Below are 22,002 nucleotides of genomic sequence, written 5' to 3'. Positions count from 1 at the left end.
TTCTCGTTCTTAAGTGCATCCTAGGGCCACGTTCTTTTGAGCCAGCATATTTTCAGGGCCGTATAGAAAGACACCTAACTGTCTTAAGTGTAATAGTCTAGCGCTGGAGAGACAAAGCTCTTCTTGTTGCGCCCCCCCCCCTAACGCAGGGATGCCGAGCAATCTTTTCTCCCATAACACTCCATTGCCGCCAAAAGATGCGGCATCGCCAGATGGAATAATACTTGACGTAAATGCGTGCTTGATGATCGGTAACTTCTCCTGCAGTCCGCCCTTTGTAGACTGTGCTGAAGAGCACGTCGAAGGCGGTCTGCGCCACAACTGGGTTCGGTCGAGCCTTTATTAAGACATTGCGATCCCGTAAGTGAATTCCACAAAGATGACCATTTGAAAATTCTGAACAAAGGGCTTCGCTGACACAAAGGCAATGCTTCTGGTTGGACACGGTCCACACTTTCCGTACGCGGTCTTGCAGCGAAAAGGCATGCGTTGCCGCGACTTGCGGGCCCCGAAATCGCATGCCCGCTGCTCATCCACTGAACATGTTGTTCTTGTGTCCCTCTTGGACTACGCGAGCGGAATTTGTTTTTGAGTGCGCACTACGACTGCGTCTGTGTTCGTAGCAACCACTCTGAATACAGTGAGGCCGTTGGCTGTCACCCGCGAATTTCCCGCGACCTTCATGCGTCGATGCCCCACATACGCATGCTCTGAACATCGTCGATTCTTCTCGACCCCCGCCTTGTGCCATTTCTGTTTCATGAAGCTCTTTCGTGGCGATGACAGCGAGGTGGGAATAGCCTTCAATTGTTCGACATGGAAGGGAGCAAGGTGCGGCAAGCCTCCGCCACTGGTTGCCTTCGTTCGCAGTCAGCAGCTTGAGTATTATTTCTATTCTTGGCAGTGGATGTGCCGGTAGAGTGTTGACTGCAAGCCAGAGATTTTTCTTGCTTACTGTTGTCCGATTCCTTTCCTTTGACAATATGTTTTCGTACTCCTTTACAAATCTACTGGGGGCACCCTTCGACAGCGCTCAGGCGCGCATTGCCTTCGACAAGCGCGTCCAGTGTCTGTACACCCCAACGAGCAATCGGGTGGCGTGCTACCGTCTTCACACCCAGGACCATTCTGCGAATGCGCTCGTTTCCAGTCTTTCCTCGACCGGTGAATCCTCGAATTCAAGTCGGAAAGAAGGGTCGTCTCGAAAGCCGTTTGAACAGGAGGGCCGAGAAGACACATCTCAGGAGGATTCGCATCATGCGGACCAAACGGCAGGTAGCAGCGGAGTCTTCACCTTTCCGTTTGAGGCTCGCGTCGATGTTGCCTGGTTTGCCGTCAGATCAGACAACTTGCTCGCCATCTGCATCGATCTTCACGGTCAAGGTATGGTCGTCAACCTTGCAAAGGGCTGTGTCGTGAACCGCATTCAATTTAAAAGCAACACCAGCGCCGAACAGAAACGGAAATGGGACGCAGTGAAGGATCTCCAGCACTCTGTTACCGGCGCCGCTTTCTCCCCCGATGATCGCTTCTTCGCCGTCGCCGCTGGACGATCTGTTCAGGTACGCACCTAAATATTCCCACCACCCACTGGGCAGCATCCGTACTACTGGCATTGTGTGTCCGCCGAGGGACGTCTTTCTGCCGAACCATTCTCTTAGGAAGACTCCTTCGTCATTAGTGACTCCGTCGAGAACATGTCATGATTTTTGATTGAAGAGAAACAGACCCCGAAGTGATCTGTCGCTGCCCCGCAGAAGCTTGCCCCATCGAGACGAACTTTTCTTTTGGAGAAGCCAGGGCTGTCCGTGTGTCTCTGGTAGGACGGAACCCAGTACGGGGACGTTGCTCCACTTTTGTTCTCTTGTGTCGCTCCTAGAATCTTCCGTGGTGCCGTCTGCATGGTCGGTCTCTGGGGATTCCTCTCTGTTCTCCACTTGTCCACAAGATGTATTTTCGCCCGTTTGGTCTGTCCGTGGACTGGGTGCTTCCGATGTCAGCTGTTGGACTCTCACGTCTCAGCTCGACCGCTTTAGCGTTATTTCATCCCATCGGAGAACCGACGCATGCAGACTGCGCTCGTGTAGTTCGCAGTGTCGTACCCGTGATGACCATCACGGGAGTTGTGTCGAACGCCCAGTTTTGCCTTTCCTCTCGCCCTCCAACTTGCCTGCTTTCAGATCTGGCATGCGCCGACGGCCCGCCACGCGTATCAGCTTCGCCTTCTCCGATCCATGACTCTCCACCAACAGACAATCACCACGCTGTCCTGGTCCCCCGACTCGACTCACCTTGTGACAGGCAGTTTGGACTGCACAGTGCGGCTGTGGCGAGCGAAGGTGGCCAAGTCTGGTCTCGTTTCGTCCTCTGTGTCTGGGAACGGTGGCAGCCTCGAGGGTCTGGTTGTCCGCGATGAAGACGAGAGTGCCGCGCGGCCTGACGGGGGCGTGCTCGAGGCGGAGACGGGCTACAGCTTTCCGCGAGACTCGGGAAGAAAGGCGGACAAGGGAGATGCCACTTGCGGAGACAACGAGTTTATTCCAGTCGCGTTCGTCTCCCACAAGTACCCCCTCCGCTTCGCGTGCTTCTCTGGGTGCCTCACACGCATCATTTCTGTGAACCGCGAGGGAGGCATTGTCCTGTGGAAGTGGACTGAGAAGCGGCGAACTGAGGAGCAGCACGAGATGGCTCGTCTAAAGCTCCTCAAGTGCGATCCATCCGCTGAAACGCAGTCGCTGAAGAAGCGCCTGAGGAAACGCAGAAAGGCAGGCGGTGACGCGTACGTCATTCACCCTGGCCGCCACGAGCTGGGGCGCAAGCTCCTGGAGGTGCGGAGGCGAAAACAAGAGGCTGAAGGGAGCTGCAGCCATGAAGCGTCTGCGGCGGACTCAGAGCAGGAGGACTCGGCCGACGACTCCGATCAAGAGAAGAGCAGCGCGTCTGGAGAAAGGGAAGGAGATCGGAAAGCGAGCAAACGCCGAGCTGCAGACTCGCGTTCCTCTCCTGCGTCTCATGCACCCATCAACTACATGCGCGGTGTGTGGAAGACGGAAACCAAGGCCCTCTGTTCCCTAGGTCGGGGGCACCACGTGACGCATGCGTGCACGAACCTCAGTCCGTACTACTCAGCCTCCTCGCCTTCTTCTTCTCCTCCGTCACAATACCTCTTAGTGGCCTTCTCCGGAGGCGCCTTCCAGCTGTACGAACTCCCAACGCTCACGGTCCTCTGCAAGCTGTCACTGGGTCTGGCCTCTCTGGACGCGGTCACCCTTTCGTTCGACGGCGAGTGGATCGGCGCCCTCGCCGTGGAGTCCCAGACGCTCGTCGTCTGGGAGTGGAGAAGCGAGACCTACGTTCTCCGCCAGCAGTCGCATGCACACGGTCTCCGCGCTGTCGCCTTCTCACCCGCAGGAGACGCTGCGCTCTCGGGCGCGTCGCGCATCGGCGCCAAGGCCGGCGTCGGTGGGGCGGCGCAGCAGTTCCAGGGCGCGGGGGCCAGCCTGGGTCTCGGCACCTCACGCGGCATTGTCGCCACAGGAGGCACCGACGGCCGAGTGAAACTCTTCGATGCTGAAACTGGCTTCTGCTTCTGCAGCTTCGCCGACCATGCTGCGGCTGTCACAGCTCTCGTCTTCGCTTCCGGAGGAAACGCCGTGTTCACGGCGTCTCTCGATGGCACTGTCAGGGGCTACGACCTCCTGCGCTACCGCCAGTTCCGGTGAGTCAGGAGTGTCGACAGCAGGTAGACAGAGACAGCCGAAGCAGCTGGGGGACAACAGAAGGCGGGACTTTAGGTTGGGGAAAGAACCGGTGAATAGCCGTCGTCGGGTGTCACCACCGTAGGCGAATGTCGAAAACGGAGACAGGAGAAAAGAAGGAAGGAGACTAACATTTCTGGGACCTTGAAGGAACAGACATCATGGTGCTTAGGATACTGACGGGTGAATCCAGCTTAGGACATACAGACAACCGAGTTCGTTAAGATGGGTGTACACCATTCCCCACTGGACCGCTGACGACAGCTTAAAGCGGTGGATTTCAATATCCTGTTCCAACCACGTTATTCAACATTTCTGCAATGTTCGACGTGAGTGGAGTGGATGCGAGTTGTCTCAAGGACGGAGAGATGTAGAGGAGCGCAGTGCCTCGGTAGCGAGGTCGTGGTAGCATTCACTAGGCAAAGGCTTCAGGGTATCGCCTTCTAGCACGAGGATGGTTCACCTTTTGCTTGCCCCTGATGCTTCTGTCTTGAGACGTTTACGTGAGCCTCTGCTTTGTGTTGCGTTCGCGATGGTGCCTGTTGAAATACTGCGTCTGTCTGAGACGAAAGGCATCGTTATCTCCTCGAAAGCATGCGACTGCTTCTCTTTGCTTCTCTGCGCTTCCTCTCAGCATCTTCACGGCGAAGCCTGGCCGGGCAGACGCAGGATTTGGATCCAGTGGAACCGCGTCGAAAACGTCCGTCCTTGCGGACCTCGCCACTGGGAGCGTGCAGTTCGCCTCCCTTGCTGTTGACGCCGGCGGCGAGTTGCTCGTGGCCGGCGGCCAAGGGAGTGTGTACTCAGTTTTCGTCTGGAGCATTCAGACAGGGAAAGTCGTCGACGAACTTACTGGTCACGAAGGACCCATTGTGGCGGTCGCCTTCCATCCCCACCCCAACAAACAGGGAGTCGTCGTCACTGGCAGCTGGGATAAGAAAGTGAAGGTACGCAGGCGGCCTTTTAAACGCTTCGGAGCTTGACACGGTCTGTGCAGGGACGCTCGAGACGAAGGAGCGAACACAGAGCGAGTGTCAGGTTCGAAAGAGAACGAACCACTAAGGGTATCAGTGAAATCAAGGCAACCGTGACAGGAGTACAGAGGACACTGGAAGACAAGAGGCTTCGCGCAAACCTTTCTCCCTGCTCGTCATTTCGGGCGGTGTCCGTCTTCTTTTTCTCCACACCTCTGCGTTGTTAAGCCCCAGTGCTGGAAGCTCACCAGATCGCTTCCCCTTCTTTGATGTCCCCGTTTCCCTGGGATTTCTCTGTCACCGAAAACTTGTTTTCTCAAAAACTGACTGACAGTATTTCCTTACAAAGTAGATACTTTTTCAGGATCCCGTTTTTTTTGACGTTTCGCTGTTTCTCTCTAGCACCGCAACGTCCGTCATCGTTCTTTCTCAATCCCCTCAAGTATCGAATGCCCACTTTTTTGAGTCTTCTTTGAGTTGGAAGCCTCTGGACATGTTTACGTATTGGCGATTGCTCGCGCTCGTTCTTTCATAGTGAATTCCGATTTAAAAGAATTATTCCTTGAGATCCGTTTCTGGTGAATCCTTGGTTATAAAGAGGGGCGTCAACTTTCGAATTACTCGTCTGCATGCGCTTCTCTCGTGCCTCCAGGTGTGGGACCTTTATGCACGGCGGTCTCACGGCGGCGCCCCTGAGACTCTGCAGCAGACAGGGGGCGTTCTGTGTGTAGCCTTCGACCCTCGGGGCTCAGATCTTCTTGCAGTGGGAGGAGAAGGCGGTCGAGTCACTCTCTGGGACACTGGCCTTGGGGGCGATGAAGGAGTCGTCGCCACTCTCGATCTCGTTCGTGATATTCAAGGAGGCCGCTCCAGTCAGAACGACCGCCGAGCGAGGAACAACTGGGTTTCCAAAGAAAAGAAGGTACGTCTCAGAAAGGGCTTGGTATTCTGTATTAATTGATCTATAAAGTTCGGCCGTCTTGCCGGTTCTATCAATCTAGTAATGCGTCGAGTTCCTTCTCCCCAACGAGCTCACTGCGTACGTCGGACCAGACAAAAAGAGTCCCCTCACACAGAGGAAACAGTCTTGGAGTCAAGAGGAGGCCTCGTTGCGTTCACAGATGGAGAACAACCAAGGGTGTGAAAGGTGCTTCATCGTCTCGTGGGTTGCTGCGTATGCTGGCCTCACTGAGGCGCGGGCCAGAACGTCGATGCTCAGATCAACATGCTTACGCCTTGTGCGGGTATGAGGAGAGGCGCTTCTCACATCGCCTGTGTGCCATTGTTTCACATGAGCGAGTTTTCGTACTCCCAAATCAACAGGAGGGCAAGACGTCAGGGGAGAGAAGGATCAGTTGCGTCGTCTGTCAGCTGATGGCGTGGTGGTGTCTTTCTGCTTCCATCTTTGAAACTTAACCCCAAGGACGGACAATCACAGGTTTTCCCCACCCATTCGTCCCTCTGTCTTGTCTTTTCCGCTCATTTATTGTTGTTGTCGAATATGTTTTTCCGCGTGTCTCAACTTTCTGGTTTTTCCCAGGAAGCTCTGGGCAACACAGCCGGCCTGGACCTGAACGTTTCGGTGGACTCTCTTGCCTTCTCGTCCACGGGCAGTCTCCTCCTCGTTGGCAGCCGACACTGCGCAACCACGTTCTTATACGAAGCGCGAACAGGCGCGCTCCTCGCGAGGTTCTCGCTGACGCGGAATCGCCTCCTTGATGGCATTCTTCGAGAATTGAATTCTCGTTTCATTACTGACAGTGGTGAGGACTTCTGATACAGGGAAAAAGAAATCAGGTTTCTCTTTCTTCTCACATCTTAATCGGTAGTGCACTGATATAGGTATCGTCCAAGCATTCCGCAACTTACTGAGAGGCTCTATATGTATATACACATATATAAATATATATCTACATAACTCCTCAGCATCTTGTGCTGAGGTCGTGTCCTGTCTCTCTCTGTCACCGGACCTAAACATGTAGCGCTTCCAGGTTTTTCGGTGCAGGTCGTAGAGGCACATTCGCTCTCTTTTGTCTCAGTTGGGCCCCGATTAACACCTTTAGTGGCTAAACATATTTCCTTCGAAGAGCAAATTCCTTCTGTCGTCTCTTGAAGATCTGAAGCAGACCGGACCGTTTTCTGCGGGGTGGAGGCTGCGACGCCGTTGGGGTTCTGACAGGTGGAGGAGAACTGCAGAGACAGGACGTCCGTTTTGGCGGCTTGTTGCTGTTTCTTGTTCTATAGGTGACCCTCTGCAAGAGTACGATCTGTCAGATGAAGATGATGCGGTAACGGAAGGAGTACGCGAACGCCGGCGCATCAAACAGGTTCGTTTTATGAGTTGCATTGATCTTTGTTGATGGGTGGCTGACCGTAAAACTTATCTCCCTATCCCGAGCTTTTGTGCATTTCTGCCAATTCACAATCCGTGGACAACAATGGGTCGTCTGCGTTCTGTTCGCTGTGTGTCTCCTGCAGCACTTCTCCTTGCCAGGCGTTCAATCGGGCCAGTTTGCCTCGAAGAAATCGCGTCTCTTCCTTCTTCACCAGGTCGCCTTTGCTGCAGACAGCAGAAGCTGGGCTGTCGCCACTTCACACGGTCTCTACATCTTCAGCTTAGACTCAAAGGTAAGCGTCGTCCAAAACAAACGTATCTCTTTGCGCGAAGAGTGACAAGTTCTCTTCCGCCAGACAACGCACAAGTAATCAAAGGCGGAATACATGCGTCTCAACACACCTGCCGCCAGTTACAATGTCCATGTACACATGTTTATGCACTTCTCTATGTATACGTTTCTCCTTTCACACAGGCATATGCGTTACGTATTCTTATACTTGTTTATCTGTGGATTTGTGCTGGCGTTTTGGGTTGATTCGAGCTTTCACGAAATGGTGACCCTCCACTCGAGTTGTGCGTTTTCCAAATCCTCTGAGTACGTCAATGGACTGCTGCAAAAGGTAGGAGAAGCAGACCGTGTGTACTGACTAAAAGGCGACTTTCGGATTTCGTAGTTGTGAGTCTCCGTCCATTGTGTGCCGCTAAACATGAGGTCCGCATGACCGTCGAAGTGAATTCCTTTGTGGGATGGGGAGGAACGGGGGGACGGCGGCTGGGGGGGAAGACGTAGGAGGCTGGACGCAAGGTGCCCGATTCAGAGGCGTCCTAGATATTAGTGGCTGCATGCATGTGAACTGGAGTTCTAAGAACAAGTTTCATATCTGGGACCAATGTAGACGAAATGGGCGGAATCAAAACACTGTAGACACACACTGCTGTCTGTCTCTACGCTCAGAGCGGAATATACGCGGCCTTCGGAACCTCCTCACGTCTTCCATGCGCCCCTCCACCAATGCTGACGGCGAACGTTACGACGGGAAGCATCTCCCGAGCATTGGAAAGGCGAGAATATGCGAAGGTGCGCATGCAAAAGACAAGGCATCCCCGGAATTTCCAGAGTTCAGCGTTGTTGACTTGCCAGCACTGTAGTCAGAGAGCTGCGATCCCTTGTTTCCTAGGACCATCAGGTTTTACTTGCTGAGAATAAAATCCTGCAGTCACGACTAAGCACATAAATGCGTGATTCTGTATAGCAAGAAAGGGAGAGGAATGGAACAGCACGCAGGGGAAATAAGAGGAAAGCATGTTCTTGCATGCAGACTGAAATCTGATCGCAACACCAATAAAGAGTAGAAAACAGAGGACGGAGTGACCTCTGCTCAGAAGTCGGTGCTTCGTTGCGCCTGCGAAGCGCATGATTCCTGGTGTCTGTTTCTGCTTATCACAAGCTACGTCACGCCTGGCGTAGAACCGATTGCGAGAACTACGTTCCCTCATCGAGACACCCGGTGTTTGCGACTGTGTCGACGGGACGTTAAAAGAACGCGCATTTCATGTCTTTTTTTCCATTCAGGCATTCATCCTCAGCTTGGTGTTGAATGACTTGCCAACGCTGCTGTCAATCTACGAGGCGATCCCTCCATCGTCCGTTGCGCTTGTCTGTTCTTCTCTCGCGCCGGCACTGCTGCCTCCTCTCCTTTTCTTCCTACATCTCCTCCTCTCTACAGACGTCGGTGTTGGGACGCCGCATCTTCAGCTTCACCTTCTGTGGCTGCGGAACGTCATGAAACTTCACATGCATGTGTTCCAAGGTGCGTTTCTCGGACGTTTGCGTGGTGGTCGTTGCTTGTTCCTGGTGTTGAGTGGAAACTGGAGTCCTAACAACGTCCCTGACGTGGGCGGTTTTGGGAGACTGCGCGTCGCTCTAAAGTACTCGCCGAAAACCTGCCGCAATCCTGCATCTGCTCTTCTACAAAAAAGGGATTGTTGCCGCTGTCCAGTCCCCACGCAGAGGCCTGTCATCGCCTGTTCTTCACGCCTCGCATCCAACAAAATGGTTCTATATGTAACCAGGTTCAAATTCCACCTCTATTTGTATCTGCGGTAAATGCGTTTATATGTTCAAGGCACATAGTTAGCGAGACATAATATGTCAAGATCATGACCCTGTTGCTCATCTGTGGTGCCTGAGAGGTACCGGGACGAGGGCAAGAAATGCTTGCGGAACGCGTCGCCGGTGTAGATGGAGTGGGAGGCAACCGGTGAACGTAGCGATTAGGAAAGTACAAAGTTGGCGTACGGAATTTTTCGCACCGACCGTGGTTCTAAAGCGACTGTAAAGTGCTGGTGTGCGTGCGATGCAGGTGACTTGGCTGCTTTCTGGGCGCCGTCGAGTGTTTCCTCTAGCCGTTCTGGAGACCGGAAGATTTCCAAAGGTCAAGGCGACAGAGCGAACGAAGCCTTCGAGCGTTTGACAAGTGAGGAATATTGCCTTGTGGAAGAGCGCAGTATCCGCTCGGGTGTGTTACACTGTTTGCTAGCGGTCATGTGGATGAAACCGTGTATCTAGTCAGGTACACCGGCAGCGACTCAGTGGCTCTTCACTTGCATCGACGTCCTAGATTATTAGCACGGACCACAATTTTGGAGACGAACCAAAATGGAACAGGAGCTTTTTCAAGTTCAGTTGCGCTTGCTCGGAACACCCGTTGTTTTCCCGCAGCGCTTGCTTACATGGCGTACTCCAGAGATCCGCAGGCCCGGAAGCTGAAAGACATTTTGGCCGTTCCGAGGTAGCAACTGGCGCTCACTGGCCAGATCTGCTTGTGTGCTTGTGCTTGAAATTTTTTGTACAGGAGTCTCTGTCGATCTGCGAACACTCTTTCTGTTGATTCTTCGCCAGCTACAGCAGCAGCAGGCGAACCTTCATGTGCCCTTCTGCTCCAACCTGCACACCTTGGCCTTCATCAATGCTTCGATCAGAAACAGCCGCTCGCAGCAGATGGAGATTACTAGTCTTAGCTAGTGGTGACGGGGATCACTCTGGCTCGGCTGTGCATCCGTGTCGGGACTGACGCTGTGCTTCTCTTGTTCATGCCTCGTTTCGCAGACTTCGCTAAACCCTATTGTGGTTCCCCAGTTTGCTCGCGGGTGACTGAGGAACTGTAAACCTTTTGAATCTAACGCCTCCGTACGCATTCTATCCGTTCCCGAGGTTCAGGTTGGCGGATGACCCTCGGATTGCCTGTCGGTATTCTCTATCACTGACATGCTTTTTCGCTTCCGCTTTCCCCGCTACCAATATGCGTGCTTATCTCTGAAGGGAGAACTACAGTTTCTTGCTTTGGGAAGCAGAGACTATCTTCGTAGCGAGGAAACTCGTGGACGCGAAACCCCAAGTACCGGCAGTCTCAATACCAAACACCCGTAGGAATAGTGTGAGATGCTGTGTTCCCGTTCAAGTACATCTCTAGAGCGGAGTTATATTTGGAGAAGACATGGTTCGTTCTTGGCTGCGCACTTCAGACTGGTCCAAGTGGCGCCGCACATCAACGGCTTCCAAAACTAACCGTACAGAGTTCGACTTACTTGCATCGCAGGGATTTGGACTTCGACTCTAGCTCTTCCCTCTCTGGGTGTTCAGTGTTTCAGGCAGAAAAATACAGGGAAAAAAGATGTTTCTCTGTCTCGTTCAGAACAAACCTAGCTGCATACTACTCGATGTGATAATTTTTGGAGTGGGTGGCTAAAATAGATGCACAGATTATTCATAGAACATCGCGCTCTCTGGCCTCTCAGATCGCAGGGGTCGTGTGTCCCTATCAATTCGCCGGTTTGCGCCGACGAACTAAATACGGAAGCTGAAGCCTCGCTCTTGGTGTACACACTTCGGCAGTACATCTTTCCATGGAAAACGGCATGTTTTCCGAGGCCGAGAACTCGGATCAGTGGAACAGAATGTCGAGAGCAGGAACGGCCATAAATAAACGAATTTTTCTGGTTCTGCGTGACCGCCACGATACCAGGTAGACGTACTGACACTGACAGGTAGCTTCGGTGTCTTTTTTTCTTGTTGGTTACAACGGAATCCTCTCCGTAGTCAAGGGCCGTTACGCAGCGCGAATTCTCACGGGAGCGCACAACGAGTGTCTCTTAAACACATCGTTTGAGCATGGTCATGGAACTGCCAGTCTCTAACTGACGGCGGATTATCCGCCAGACATGTGTGTACTGCGCATATACGCAGACATGTACTTGTTCTTACACAAGTTTGCGTGTACGAGCAAGCGGACCAAGACCATGACGATGTAACAGTGGCACCGTCGACGAATCTGCCTTGCTCGATCTAGCTCGACTCGGTAGGTCGGAACTCTGAGTATCACGAAGTATACCATTGCAAATCTATTTTCCTCAGAAATGGAAATTCAACATTTCGTACTGGGTCCGATCATGAGCTCTGCCATCAATCAAATTTCTGCCTGCACGCACACTCCGATTCCTGCAAAACAAGGGTCGTCCCCTCTCTGGCTGATTTTTGTGCATGCAACTGGCCCCGTCAGGGCGAGAGGCGCTTTAAAGCTTTGTGCGCCTCTAGCCGTAAAATCTTAAAGTTTAACGTTTAACTTTCGTTTTATACTGTCGACGACAAGCACACAAATATGGAGCCTGCCTCTTAGTTATTCGACTCTTCCCAGAGACGGCCCACTCTGCTTCAGTCCCCGTTTCGTCTACGCCTCGCTTTCGTTTTCATCGCAGCAGCTTCCAATTCTCAAACTGCCGGCTTCTGCCCGCGATAATCGCGTAGATCCTTTATTCCGCCAGAGCACTGTCACAAGTGTGCATCTCTGTTTCTGTTCGTTTTTTGCTCATCCGTTCAAGCTACCAGGGCTCTCAGTTGTCGTGCCAAGCTGGGAAATAAAGACCTTTCAAGATGAGATCTTTCGCGGTTCCTTGTGCGCGTTGCGGGGGGGCGACGCTCTCAAGAGGATTCCGTCCATTGTCACTGGCAAAGAGTGGGAATGTGCGGCCGACTTTGACTTCCGCGATGCTTTGCAGCCAGTCCTACGAGGTGACGACTAGACAGACTTCCTTGCGGGTTTTTCCTCGGTTTGTTAGTGACCTTCCTGGGGGTCCCTCTGCAAGTTCTTCGACCGAAAGGCTGTTTTTTTCGGGAAAGAGGGTGTCCACGCCTGCAGATTCAAAGACTCGCGAGCCCGGCGCCTACCCACATTCGTCAGAGTCCCCAACAAACTGTCCGTTCTCGCCGCAAAGACAGGCCTTTTCTTCTTTTTCTTCCCTCCGAAACAATCGCTGTACAGTGTCCAGTTCCCCTGTGATATTCGAGCGTCGCTGTCCGCCTTTGACCGCCTCGGCGTCCATGCTGTCTCGGCACCTCTCCGCTCGCCTGCAGCATTCTCAGCACTCGCCCTCGCATCATTCCACTACGGGTGCAGACGCCAGGCAGACAGCTGGTTCGACTGTGTCTTTCGGTTATCGGCAGGTGCCGAAGGCGCAAAAACAGCAAATGGTCGCTTCCGTGTTTTCGTCTGTCGCGGAGCGGTATGACTTGATGAACGATTTAATGAGCATGGGCCTGCACCGGTGCTGGAAGGACGCATTCGTGGACCTCGTGCAGTTTCCTGCTTTACTGCCTGTCGCGTCGCCTTCTGCAGGGGGAGCGGACTCCAGACGCTTTCGAATCCTCGATTTAGCCGGCGGAACAGGGGACATTGCTTTTCGTTTCGTCGAGAAGGCCGAGGCTCAGTGGAAGCAACAGCAGGCGATTCGCCGCAAGCGACAGGCGTGTACGAGTGCGTTGGAGAAAGATTTTCAAGGGCATTCGAATGCGGGTGGAATGCGTACGGAGGTTCAGACGAGCCCAGCTGCCTTTGCTGGAGTAGACGTGACCGTGTGTGACATCAACGCAGACATGCTTCGGGTGGGACAGCAACGAGCCATCGAGCGCGGCCTTCCCGTATGGCCAATTGTCCACTCGCACCAGGAAGTGGAGACGCAACTCGCGAAGCAGAGACTTCAAGAAGCGACGGAAAGAACACAGCTAGGAGGGTTTGACGGAAAGAGGACTGGCGCCGAAAGCGAGAGGGGCTACGGGGCAGACAGCGGCGACACTCCCTTGCTGCTGCAGTGGGTGTGCGGCAATGGGGAGCAGCTGCCCTTTGGTGACGAGAGCTTTGACGTCGTGACGATTGCTTTCGGCATTCGAAATTTCACGGATGTGAAGAAAGGCTTGAGGGAAGCCGCCCGCGTTCTCCGACCAGGAGGCAGGTTTCTCTGTCTAGAGTTCAGCCGCGTCGAAAATCCCACACTGGCTGCCCTTTATGACATTTTCTCGTTCAATGCGCTCCCTCTGATGGGAAGCCTCGTCGCGGGGGATCGTGACGCGTATCAGTACCTAGTGGAGAGCATTAGGAAATTTCCACCCCAAGAAGAATTCGCAGCCATGATGGCTGACGCAGGCTTCCACCATGTTGCCTTCTCGAATCTTACCTTCGGGACCGTTGCCATACACTCAGGGTTCAAGTTAGGAAACCTGTAGGAACTGTAGGAACGGAATGTGTTACTGAGTTGCGGGGGTAACAAGGACAGTTCTGCAACATTCGGAGAACGCGGAAGACTGTGCAGCGAATTATGTGGGAGGAGAGTGAACTGTTGTTCGAAACGTGCAGGTGCAAACTTTTTTCAGTTTTTCAGTGGTAAAGTCACACAGCGGTTCCTGATGTGGAGATGCCAGGTGCGTTTCTGAGCCGTACTGGACTTGATTTTTCTCCACGGCCTTTCCAGCCACCTTTGCGCTTCGCAGCCACTGCATGAGCACCCACAATAGATATAATCCTCGCATCTGAGAACATGAACTTTTTCACTACATGCCTGCATAGGGGCTAAAACTCTCGTCAACAAAAATGGAACGAACTGAACTCCATGCATTAACGTCATACAGAGAAGCAGGGTAATCTGGAATCCTTCTCCATGTCACGTCAAGTCATCGCACACACATAGGTAGGTGGAAGCCTGTGCCGCGGCTCAAGGTCACGCATGCAGCTCTAAACATAGACACAAGTGTATGGCTGTTCACCGGTGTGCACCGTCTAATGCGAACGCAAATTCTCAATAAGGCTTTTCAAAAAGCAATCGGGAGCTCTTAAAGCATTACCTTAGTTGTTCGAGTTACAGCTTCCTGAGCGTACTTGCGCTGCTTTTTTTTATCAAGGCGTTGCACTGACACCTCTCAGCACCGCGAACTACACACTGCATACGTAGCCGCCTTCTTCGCCACCAACAAAGTTGGCGTTTCTGCAGTTCAGACTTAAGAATGAGTCAGTTCTGAACAGTGTTTCTCGGTAAACTGTACTGGCGTGCTGGAAAGATGCGCTCCGCCAGGAGCCGATCAGCTTCATGATGCCAGTGGAGGACGTATTGTTCAGTTCTCAGTCGTTAGAGGGAATAACGCATTGTTACTAAAACCGTGCAGAAACTGTTTTCAATTGATTCCATGCCTAAAAGGCTTCCTCTTGCGAACTGGACAGTCATTCCTACTTGACCATGCACGCCGCTGTTTAGACGGACGCGGACAAGGATGTGAACTGTTGTTCCCTTTTGTCGGGGTTGTCATTACTGTTAGACCCGTAGCTCCAGGAAAACAAATCTTATCTTCTCAACCCCCGCCCCCCCACCAAAAACGTGCGGGGGACTGTGCATGGTGGAGGGGATGAAGAAAGGAAGCTAATCAAACCACCAATCTTCGATGCACTGAAAACCCAGCACTCCCTTTTCCCGCTCGGTTATAGACCTTTTTCGCACATCACATTTCTTCTCCGAAAACATCCGAAATTTTGTATGAAGCAGTTCCGAAAACGTCGTGTTGATTCGTGAAAAGCCACCACCAGTGTTCCAGACTATAAAAGAATGCCCCAGCGCGATGTGAAAACTGCATCTTGCGAACTAGTGTACCGTTCACTCTCTAGCCACACTGCCGCAGAAAAGATTTTAGGAATTATCAGCTTCAGTGTGGTGCGTCACTTCAGTCCCTGCAGTCCGCTTTCCTTTCGCGACAGGAAACTTCATGAGCCCTCCTGGGGGTTCAAAAGCGCTGTCGCTGTATACCGTGCTTGCCCACTCACCCGGTCAGCAAACTTCAAACCCTTTTTCCGCGACCGTATCTTTGTCGTCAACAAAGGTAACGGTTCACGAAACGTCCGAGCATTAGAGGAGACTTGATTCGAAAAAAACGAAGGTAGCGACGGTGTGGCGAGCGTCAAACTCCTAGCTGTGTGTCTGTTTCCCCGATGGACGACATGCACCTCCTCCCGCCGGCCTCTTCCCACTGGACAGCATTTGCAGTGCGGTTGGGCGCCTACAGTATAGAAGACAGCGCTGGTGTGTCTCTGAATATCGGTTTTTCCACCCGGTAAATGGACTAGAAAAAAGCCCAATTCCTGCACTGGCGACTCTGCAGTTTGTCTCGTACAGGAAAGGTCGCAGCGCTGTTTCAGCTGAGAAGTACACCCTCGCTGATGAACACACAAAAGCAGGCGTTTGTAACAACGCCGCCGACAGTGTACGGGCGGCATTTTCAAGCTGACACAGGAGTTTAAAACAGCGAGACACTACAGACAGCGTTTTCGCTATTATCCTGGACTACAAATAAGATCTCGCCGGCGTCATTCGCGGACTTGTTTCTCGAGTGGGGTCGGCTATTGAACGGAAAACGAGACGAGCGAGAAAGGCTGTGTCTCGCGTTTTTGCGACATGAGGAAGGCGCCACGCATGAGTAAATGGAGGCGGGCCGGGCGTAGCTGCGTGTTTGAGATGTGTCGACTGTGTGGACTCTCAAAAGACCGGTAAGACCAACGCGTTCTTCGTACTTCAAAGAAAAGGCTTTTCTCGAGAGAGCCCGGCGAGCGTCGAGACGTTCTCAGCTTGAGTTCACGAGGGGAGGCGCATTTTTGCAGACTGTCGCGTAAAACGCGCGCAGTTTTCGCTAGAGGAGCGAGAGAAGGGATAAGGCGTTGAGCGCCCGCGAAAAACGTGGAAAGGGAGCTGCCCATTTTTCGACTCTCCGTGTATTGGATCGCGTGAAACAGTGCCATGCACTGAGGGTGTGCTTACGAGAAACGTGCAGCGATTTGTTTGGAAACCAGTGTTCCTTGCTTCCTCCCGTTAATGTTTTATGTTTCGTTGACTTTCTCCTTTTTCCGTGTCGTTGCTGATATGCGCTTCCGTTGCGTCTCCCCTCGTCCCGTTCAAGGCAAAGGGGGCCCGACTTGCGTTTCCAGGAAAAGTTTCCCTCTCTGTCCGCGAAACCGACACGTGTCCTCGTCTTGTGCTTGTTGTTTCTTCTCTTTCTGCTCAAACCGCGAATTCGAGTAGGAAGGGGCCAGTGTCGACGAACATTTCTTCCGATACCGCTGCCTCCCGTTTCGAGCATCGACCGGGGGATTCCTTTCTGTTTCTCCAAGCCGTTTCCGTTTTTCTGCCGTCTTCAGTTCACCCAAGTGCTCCTTTCCGCCTTTTCCCAGGCGCCCCTTTGTGGGCAGCCGTCGGGAGAGAACCGTTCTGGAACACCCTCCGTTTCTCGGGCAGAAAACGAGGGACTGGCAATCAACGGTCAAGCGTTTCTCGCGTTGTTCGACCGTCGGCGAGGTGTCTGTACGGCTCGGCGCAACTCGTTCTGGACTGGCTGACTGGCGGAAAGGCGCCGACACAGCATTCATAGAGAAACCGCGCCAGTTTTCTGTTTTCAGTCACAAAGCAATTGACTGAGCAGGCAGGGAATGAGCTGAGGGAGGCGAAGGAACGCTTGAAAAACGGGACACAGTGCGTCCGCGCATTGCCGTTCTGGATTCAGGCACGCGAACGGCCAACGATCGTTTCCACACCCTCCGGCATGCGGCACGCAGTTCGATCTTCCATTTTTCTCTCGATTCTCGCTTTTCTCAGCCGTTTGTCTTTCGCGGAGGCCGCCCGCTCCTCTCCCTTCTTTGCTTTTTCGGTTTCGGGAAGCACAGTGTCCCCGTTGCAGCGGCCGTTTCGTCTTCCAGTAAAGCGACCCCTTTTTTGTTGAAGGCGAGCGCCCTTTTTTTCGAGCTGCTCCGCTCCTCTTGCAAACGCCACGGATCTGCCAGGCGGACGGCCTCTCCTTTCCGCCCCCTAAGTTCCGTCTCTTCACTCACACACATCTGGCTCTTACCATCACGCCGTTTCGGCCCTCTCTGTTCGTTATCTTGCATGTCCTATACGAGATTGCGTGCCCTTCTCCGTGATGTGCTGACATCTGCCGCGGATTTTGCGGTTTTTCGTTCGGCCTCCCGACCTCTGGTGTCCTGCTTTCGACGCCCTCGTTTCTGTTTTCCTCCTTTCCTTCCGCTGCTGCCTGTTCCCCCAGCGTCGTGAAGTTCCCGTTTTTTACGGCATTGTTTTCGTCCTTCCTTCGACTCGTGCCTGATTTTCGCTTCTGACAAGCTGAACGTCGGTTTTCCACTTCCCCGCTGCTCACCTCGTCAACTGTGAGCTGCGAGCACCCAAAAGACCAGGGCGCTCTATTGTTTTTCCTCGTCTCCGTCTCGCTCGCTACTTTGTCTTGTCTCCTGGAGCGATATTGTAGCAGCTATATATGAATTTACCGTCTATCGTGGAGACATGGAGTTCCTCTGAATCTATTCCATGTGAAGAGCTTCCTTCTGGTCTCTCGCTGTTCGCTCTGACCGTTCGCGAGGCCACAGACCGCCTACTCTGGACTAGGCGAGAGTTTCTGTCGAGGCGCTCTTCCTGTGTTCCCTCTGTCTCCAGTCTCTCCCTCTCAGCTTGCCTCCCGTGCCGCTTCCCTTCCCTCCCTCTCTATTTCACCCTCTGTTGCCTCCCTGGCTGTGTAGCTGTACAAATTCACCTTCGGAGACGGGCAGATTCTCAGGTGCGAGTGAAAGTTTGCCGGAGAGCGGCGCGCCTTCTGCCAAGATTTTCGGTAGGTTTATCTCTGGGGCCTTGTGTGCGACCTGGAAAAAGGCCGGCCGCGGGCCAGTTTTTCTTTTCTCTTTTCCAAGAGGAGACACTTTTCTTCAGAACTCGGCGGAGAGGCAGCCTGGCAACCTCTGCATCACACCGGAGGAGCCCAGTGGGAGGCTGAGAGATTGAGGAACCGGCCGTTTCGCCTGCTGCTTGACTTCACCTTGTTTCGCGCAGCAAACATGGGGAAGATTCCGTTGAGCTTGAGCGACAACTTCCAGCTCGCGGTGTCTTCGCTTCCGGAGACGCAGCGGCAGCTGATCGAGGTTCTCTCCTCGTGCCCGGACGAAGAGCTCCTGCACCATCTGCAGCCGTTTCGGGGCTGGATGTGGGAGAAGCAGGGCGACGTGACGGCCTGGGCGCCTGCGCTGAATCGCTTCGACGACCTCATGGTCGCGTACGCGCGACATAAGGGTCTGCTCGCCGCCAGTGAAGAGAAGAACGCGTCGCCTACGCCCCATGGAGACTCCCCCAAAGCCTTCGTGCCGTCCGACGAGCTGGTTCTCGCGGTTTTGGAAACCTCCTGTATCGTCCTAGAGAACTGCTCCTCCAAGTGTCTGTACAGCTCAGTCGACGTCGTGACGAGCCTCGTGGACGCGTTCTACTTGCCCATTGTATGCAGCGCTGTCCAGGTCTTGGCAGTTTGCTACGGCTTCGTGAAGCGAAACCGACGCACCGGCTTGCCTCGCGAGTGTCCAGAGTTGACGGCGCGCCTCCCGCTGCTCTGCGAATCCCCCGTCGCCTACGACGCCTTCGTCCTCACGCGCCAACCAGACCGCTCCCGCATTCAGCTTCCGGGCCTCCTCTACGACAGCGGAGACTCCTCGCCCACGGAGACACCTGTGGGGTCCGGTGACCCTGCGGCACGGGGCCCAGGGCAACGGCGAGACCGCGAGCGAGACCGCGAGGCCGCTGTAGGGCGCGGGTCCTCGCGGCGGCTCCAGAGGGGCGAGGAGCCGAGGCTCCCTGGCGAGAGTAGAGCGGAGACAGATGAGTTTTCTGTTTCGCCGCGGCGCGTGGATCCTTTGACGTTTTATCTCGCAGAGCGGTTTCCCCTCGACTTTGAGGGATTCGCTGAGTTCCAGATCATCGTCACTTCCGCGGGGGCGGGGACGCCCACCGGCTCGCCCCTCGTGACCCCAGCCGAAGTGTCTCCGCACCTCTCCGGCCTCGCCGGAAGGGAGGGAGAAAGTCACGAGACGGTTCCGAAGAAGCCAGAGCCGAGCAGGGAGGCCGCCGCCGCGTCTGCGAAGAAGGACGAGTACAGCGCGCCGCGCGTAAAGACCGTTCGCATCCCCTGCGTGGAACTGATGTTGCCTGAGGCTTCACCGGAAGACGGGGGGGCCGAGGCGAGTGCTTTAGGGCGGCGTGCGAGCAAGGACACTGGGGCGTTGGAGGCGCTGTTTGACAGCGTGGTAAAGAAGTACGGGATTCCGCCTCAGCATTTCACGGCGCTGCGGCACAAAATCCGGCTGCTTCATGGCCTGCAGAGCGCGTCGTATCGCCGCGAACTGCTCAACATGCAGCTCTCCTCGCTATCGTGTCTCCTCGTGGTCAATCCGACGCTGTTCTCCTCCTTCGTCGCTTCCCACCCGTTCTTCTTCATCGACTTTCTGCGTCTCCTGAAACACCATCAGAAACTGACGCCGCGCACCATGCTGCTTTGCGCCGATCTCCTTTCCGTCCTCCTGGAAGAGCGAAACTTCTACAAGCAACTCGCTCCGACCCTCGGCTTGTTCTCTCCCCACGGCCTCTTCCTCTCGATTCTGCGGCGCCTGCTTCGCCACCCCTGGGCCTCGCAGCCCCTTCGCGTGAAGCGCGAGTTCCTGCCGTTCCTCTCCCCCGCCCTCCAGCCTGGCGCCGGGGCCGGCGGCGACGTCCTGACGGGCGAGGAAGAGCGAGGGAGAGACAACGCGGAGGACGCTCACGTAGACAAAGAGTCCTGCCCCCAAGACGTGACGATGGAGGAGGCCGGAGACCCCGGAAGGGCAACAGCGAGTCAGGAAGAAACACAGACAGCGACGGCGACGGCGGAGGGCGGCGATGCGGAGATGGGGAACGCGTCTGGGAAGGAAGAGAAACGCGACGAGGTTGAGGACTCTGAGGAGGCGAGAAAGTCGGGAGAAGAGCCCCAGGCAGGGCGCATTGTGTACACAGTGTTAGGGGAACCGGAGGCGGAGCGGCGGCTAAGAGACTGGCGCAGCCGCCTCCAGGAGACAGGCGTCCAGAAGCTTCAGGACGACATGGACCGCATGCAGACCCTGCTGCACCTGCTGGCGGCCTACGCGTCGATCATTGCGATGAACAACCACACAATTCCGGCGTTTGTCCAACCGAGTCTGTTGGCGGCGCTTGTCGGCTTTCTGCGAAACCGGGAGCCCCTGGTGATTCCCGTTCAGCTCTTCGCTGTGCGCGCGATCGAGGCGCTCATGGAGCAGCAGCAGCACAGCAGTAGCAGCTCCGTCATTCTCCTTCTTCAACAGGACCTCGAGCTCGCCAGGCGCTTCGAGGAGAGAATTCTCTACGATGCCGCTTGCCTGGTTCAGCGCGTCCAATTTGGCATCTGCGATGGACCTGAGCCGAGTCCGAAGAAGCGAGAACTGAGACCCGCGAAGAACGGAGCCGCGGGCGAGGCAGCGACTGGCCAAGAGGCCCTCGAGGCAGGTGGGCCGGGAAGAGCCGGAGCCTCAGGAGCGAGAGAAGAAGGGGATGCAGATATGACTGAGAGAGAGGACGCAGCGGAAGTGGCGAATTCTGCGGAAAACGACATCCTCGAAGCCTCCAGATATCCCGCAGGAGGGACTGACGAAGATCGCGCGTGCTACTGGCTGTCTGTATGTGAGGTGGAAACTCGCAGATGTCTGTTGAAGGCGCTGTTGAAGGACTTCTACGTCATGACTATGCGGCAGGGCCTCCATACCGCCGCTCTGGGAAACGCGCGACAACCTCCCGCGTTTCTCGACCTCTTTACGGAGACGTCGCAACTCACAGCCCTCTGCAAAGACATCATTCTTCTGCCTCAGTGGTTCGGCCTCGGCTGCGTATCCTCTCTGCTGACCTCGCTATCGGAGGTGATCTCAGATGACCCCCTCTGTCTCTCTTCCCTCTCTTCGCTGGGACTTGTGCCTCTTCTCCTCTCTTCCTTGACGGAAGCTCACCTGCGAAACGACCAAGTGCTCGGTTCCATCGGCCCTTTCCTCTCCTCCCTTGTTCTCCACCCCACTGGCGTCCAGCTCCTCCAGCGTGCAAGACCCTGCGGCCTACACCTCAGCTCGAACGCTCCCTCGCCTCTTCCTCTCCCTGCTCCTCTTCCCTCTTCTCTCCCTTCTCCTCTTCCCTCTTCTCCTTCTTCTTCGCTTTCTCTTTCTCTTGCCAATAATTCGGTGCCGTCTTGTGCCGCGGCCTCTGTGCCTTCAAACGCGTCTGTCTCCACCGTCGGCGGGGTGGTCCTCGCGGGCCAGGCTCTGGAGGTCCAGCGCGCGGCGAAGGCACTCGAGAAACAAGTAGCGAATGCCGGGAACCGGAATGCCGCCGACGCCGACCCTGCGGACCAGACGTGGAGTGTATCTACACTCCTTATGCGCGCCACCGCCGCCCCGCAAGCTGTCCTTCTTGACCGGTTTGGAGAAAGCGCTGCGGGGGTAAGTGACTTGAGGACTGTGTCCGACAGTCCACTTAGCCAGTGAAGCAACGCGCAAAGCGAGACACGTCTGCTCAGTTTTATTCATATATGTATATAAATAAATATATACATATATATATGTATGTATGCGTATGTGTATGTAGGTGTAGATAGAGACAGAGGGGCAGGAGCCATGGAGAGAGGGAGAGACAGCTGGGAAAGAACGATTGCTAGAGTATTCCTTTTTTTTTGCCTTACGTTTTGGTGGCAGAGAGGGAGGTCAAAGACGTA

At 54.5% G+C, this 22,002-nt stretch overlaps 4 protein-coding genes across 4 annotated transcripts in view; all 4 read left to right on the top strand.

Annotated features, from left to right (window-relative positions):
* Nucleotides 1-983: 983 nt before the first annotated feature.
* On the top strand, nt 984-10,095 carry TGME49_295680 (periodic tryptophan protein PWP2, putative; the record flags this gene model as incomplete). The annotated part of the gene is made up of 11 exons (XM_002371466.1): nt 984-1,562; nt 2,181-3,718; nt 4,393-4,705; nt 5,385-5,654; nt 6,273-6,495; nt 6,977-7,059; nt 7,211-7,360; nt 8,026-8,148; nt 8,644-8,881; nt 9,434-9,547; nt 9,926-10,095. The coding sequence occupies 11 exons, from the start codon at nt 984-986 to the stop codon at nt 10,093-10,095; spliced, it is 3,801 nt and encodes a 1,266-aa protein (XP_002371507.1).
* Nucleotides 10,096-10,338: 243 nt separating this feature from the next.
* Nucleotides 10,339-11,419, top strand: TGME49_295685 (hypothetical protein; the record flags this gene model as incomplete). Its single annotated transcript, XM_018782282.1, has 2 exons — nt 10,339-10,496; nt 11,317-11,419. The coding sequence occupies 2 exons, from the start codon at nt 10,339-10,341 to the stop codon at nt 11,417-11,419; spliced, it is 261 nt and encodes an 86-aa protein (XP_018638535.1).
* A 252-nt stretch (nt 11,420-11,671) lies between these two features.
* Nucleotides 11,672-13,980, top strand: TGME49_295690 (ubiquinone/menaquinone biosynthesis methyltransferase subfamily protein). The gene has a single exon (XM_002371467.2). It carries the CDS (start codon nt 12,001-12,003, stop codon nt 13,624-13,626), a length of 1,626 nt encoding a protein of 541 aa, XP_002371508.2. The 5' UTR covers nt 11,672-12,000; the 3' UTR covers nt 13,627-13,980.
* Nucleotides 13,981-16,202: 2,222 nt separating this feature from the next.
* The window catches only part of TGME49_295710 (HECT-domain (ubiquitin-transferase) domain-containing protein), a 35,515-nt gene continuing 29,715 nt past the window's right edge, over nt 16,203-22,002 (top strand). The window contains exon 1 of the mRNA XM_018782283.1: nt 16,203-21,730. Coding sequence (XP_018638536.1) covers nt 18,272-21,730 — 3,459 coding nt within the window. The 5' untranslated portion in view covers nt 16,203-18,271. The remainder of the gene's footprint in view (nt 21,731-22,002) is intronic.

The sequence above is a fragment of the Toxoplasma gondii genome, chromosome Ia, assembly GCF_000006565.2.
Source record: "Toxoplasma gondii ME49 chromosome Ia, whole genome shotgun sequence".
Classification (NCBI taxonomy): domain Eukaryota; phylum Apicomplexa; class Conoidasida; order Eucoccidiorida; family Sarcocystidae; genus Toxoplasma; species Toxoplasma gondii.
Note: the sequence above shows the minus strand (reverse complement) of the source record. Positions and strands in the feature narration are given on the sequence as shown.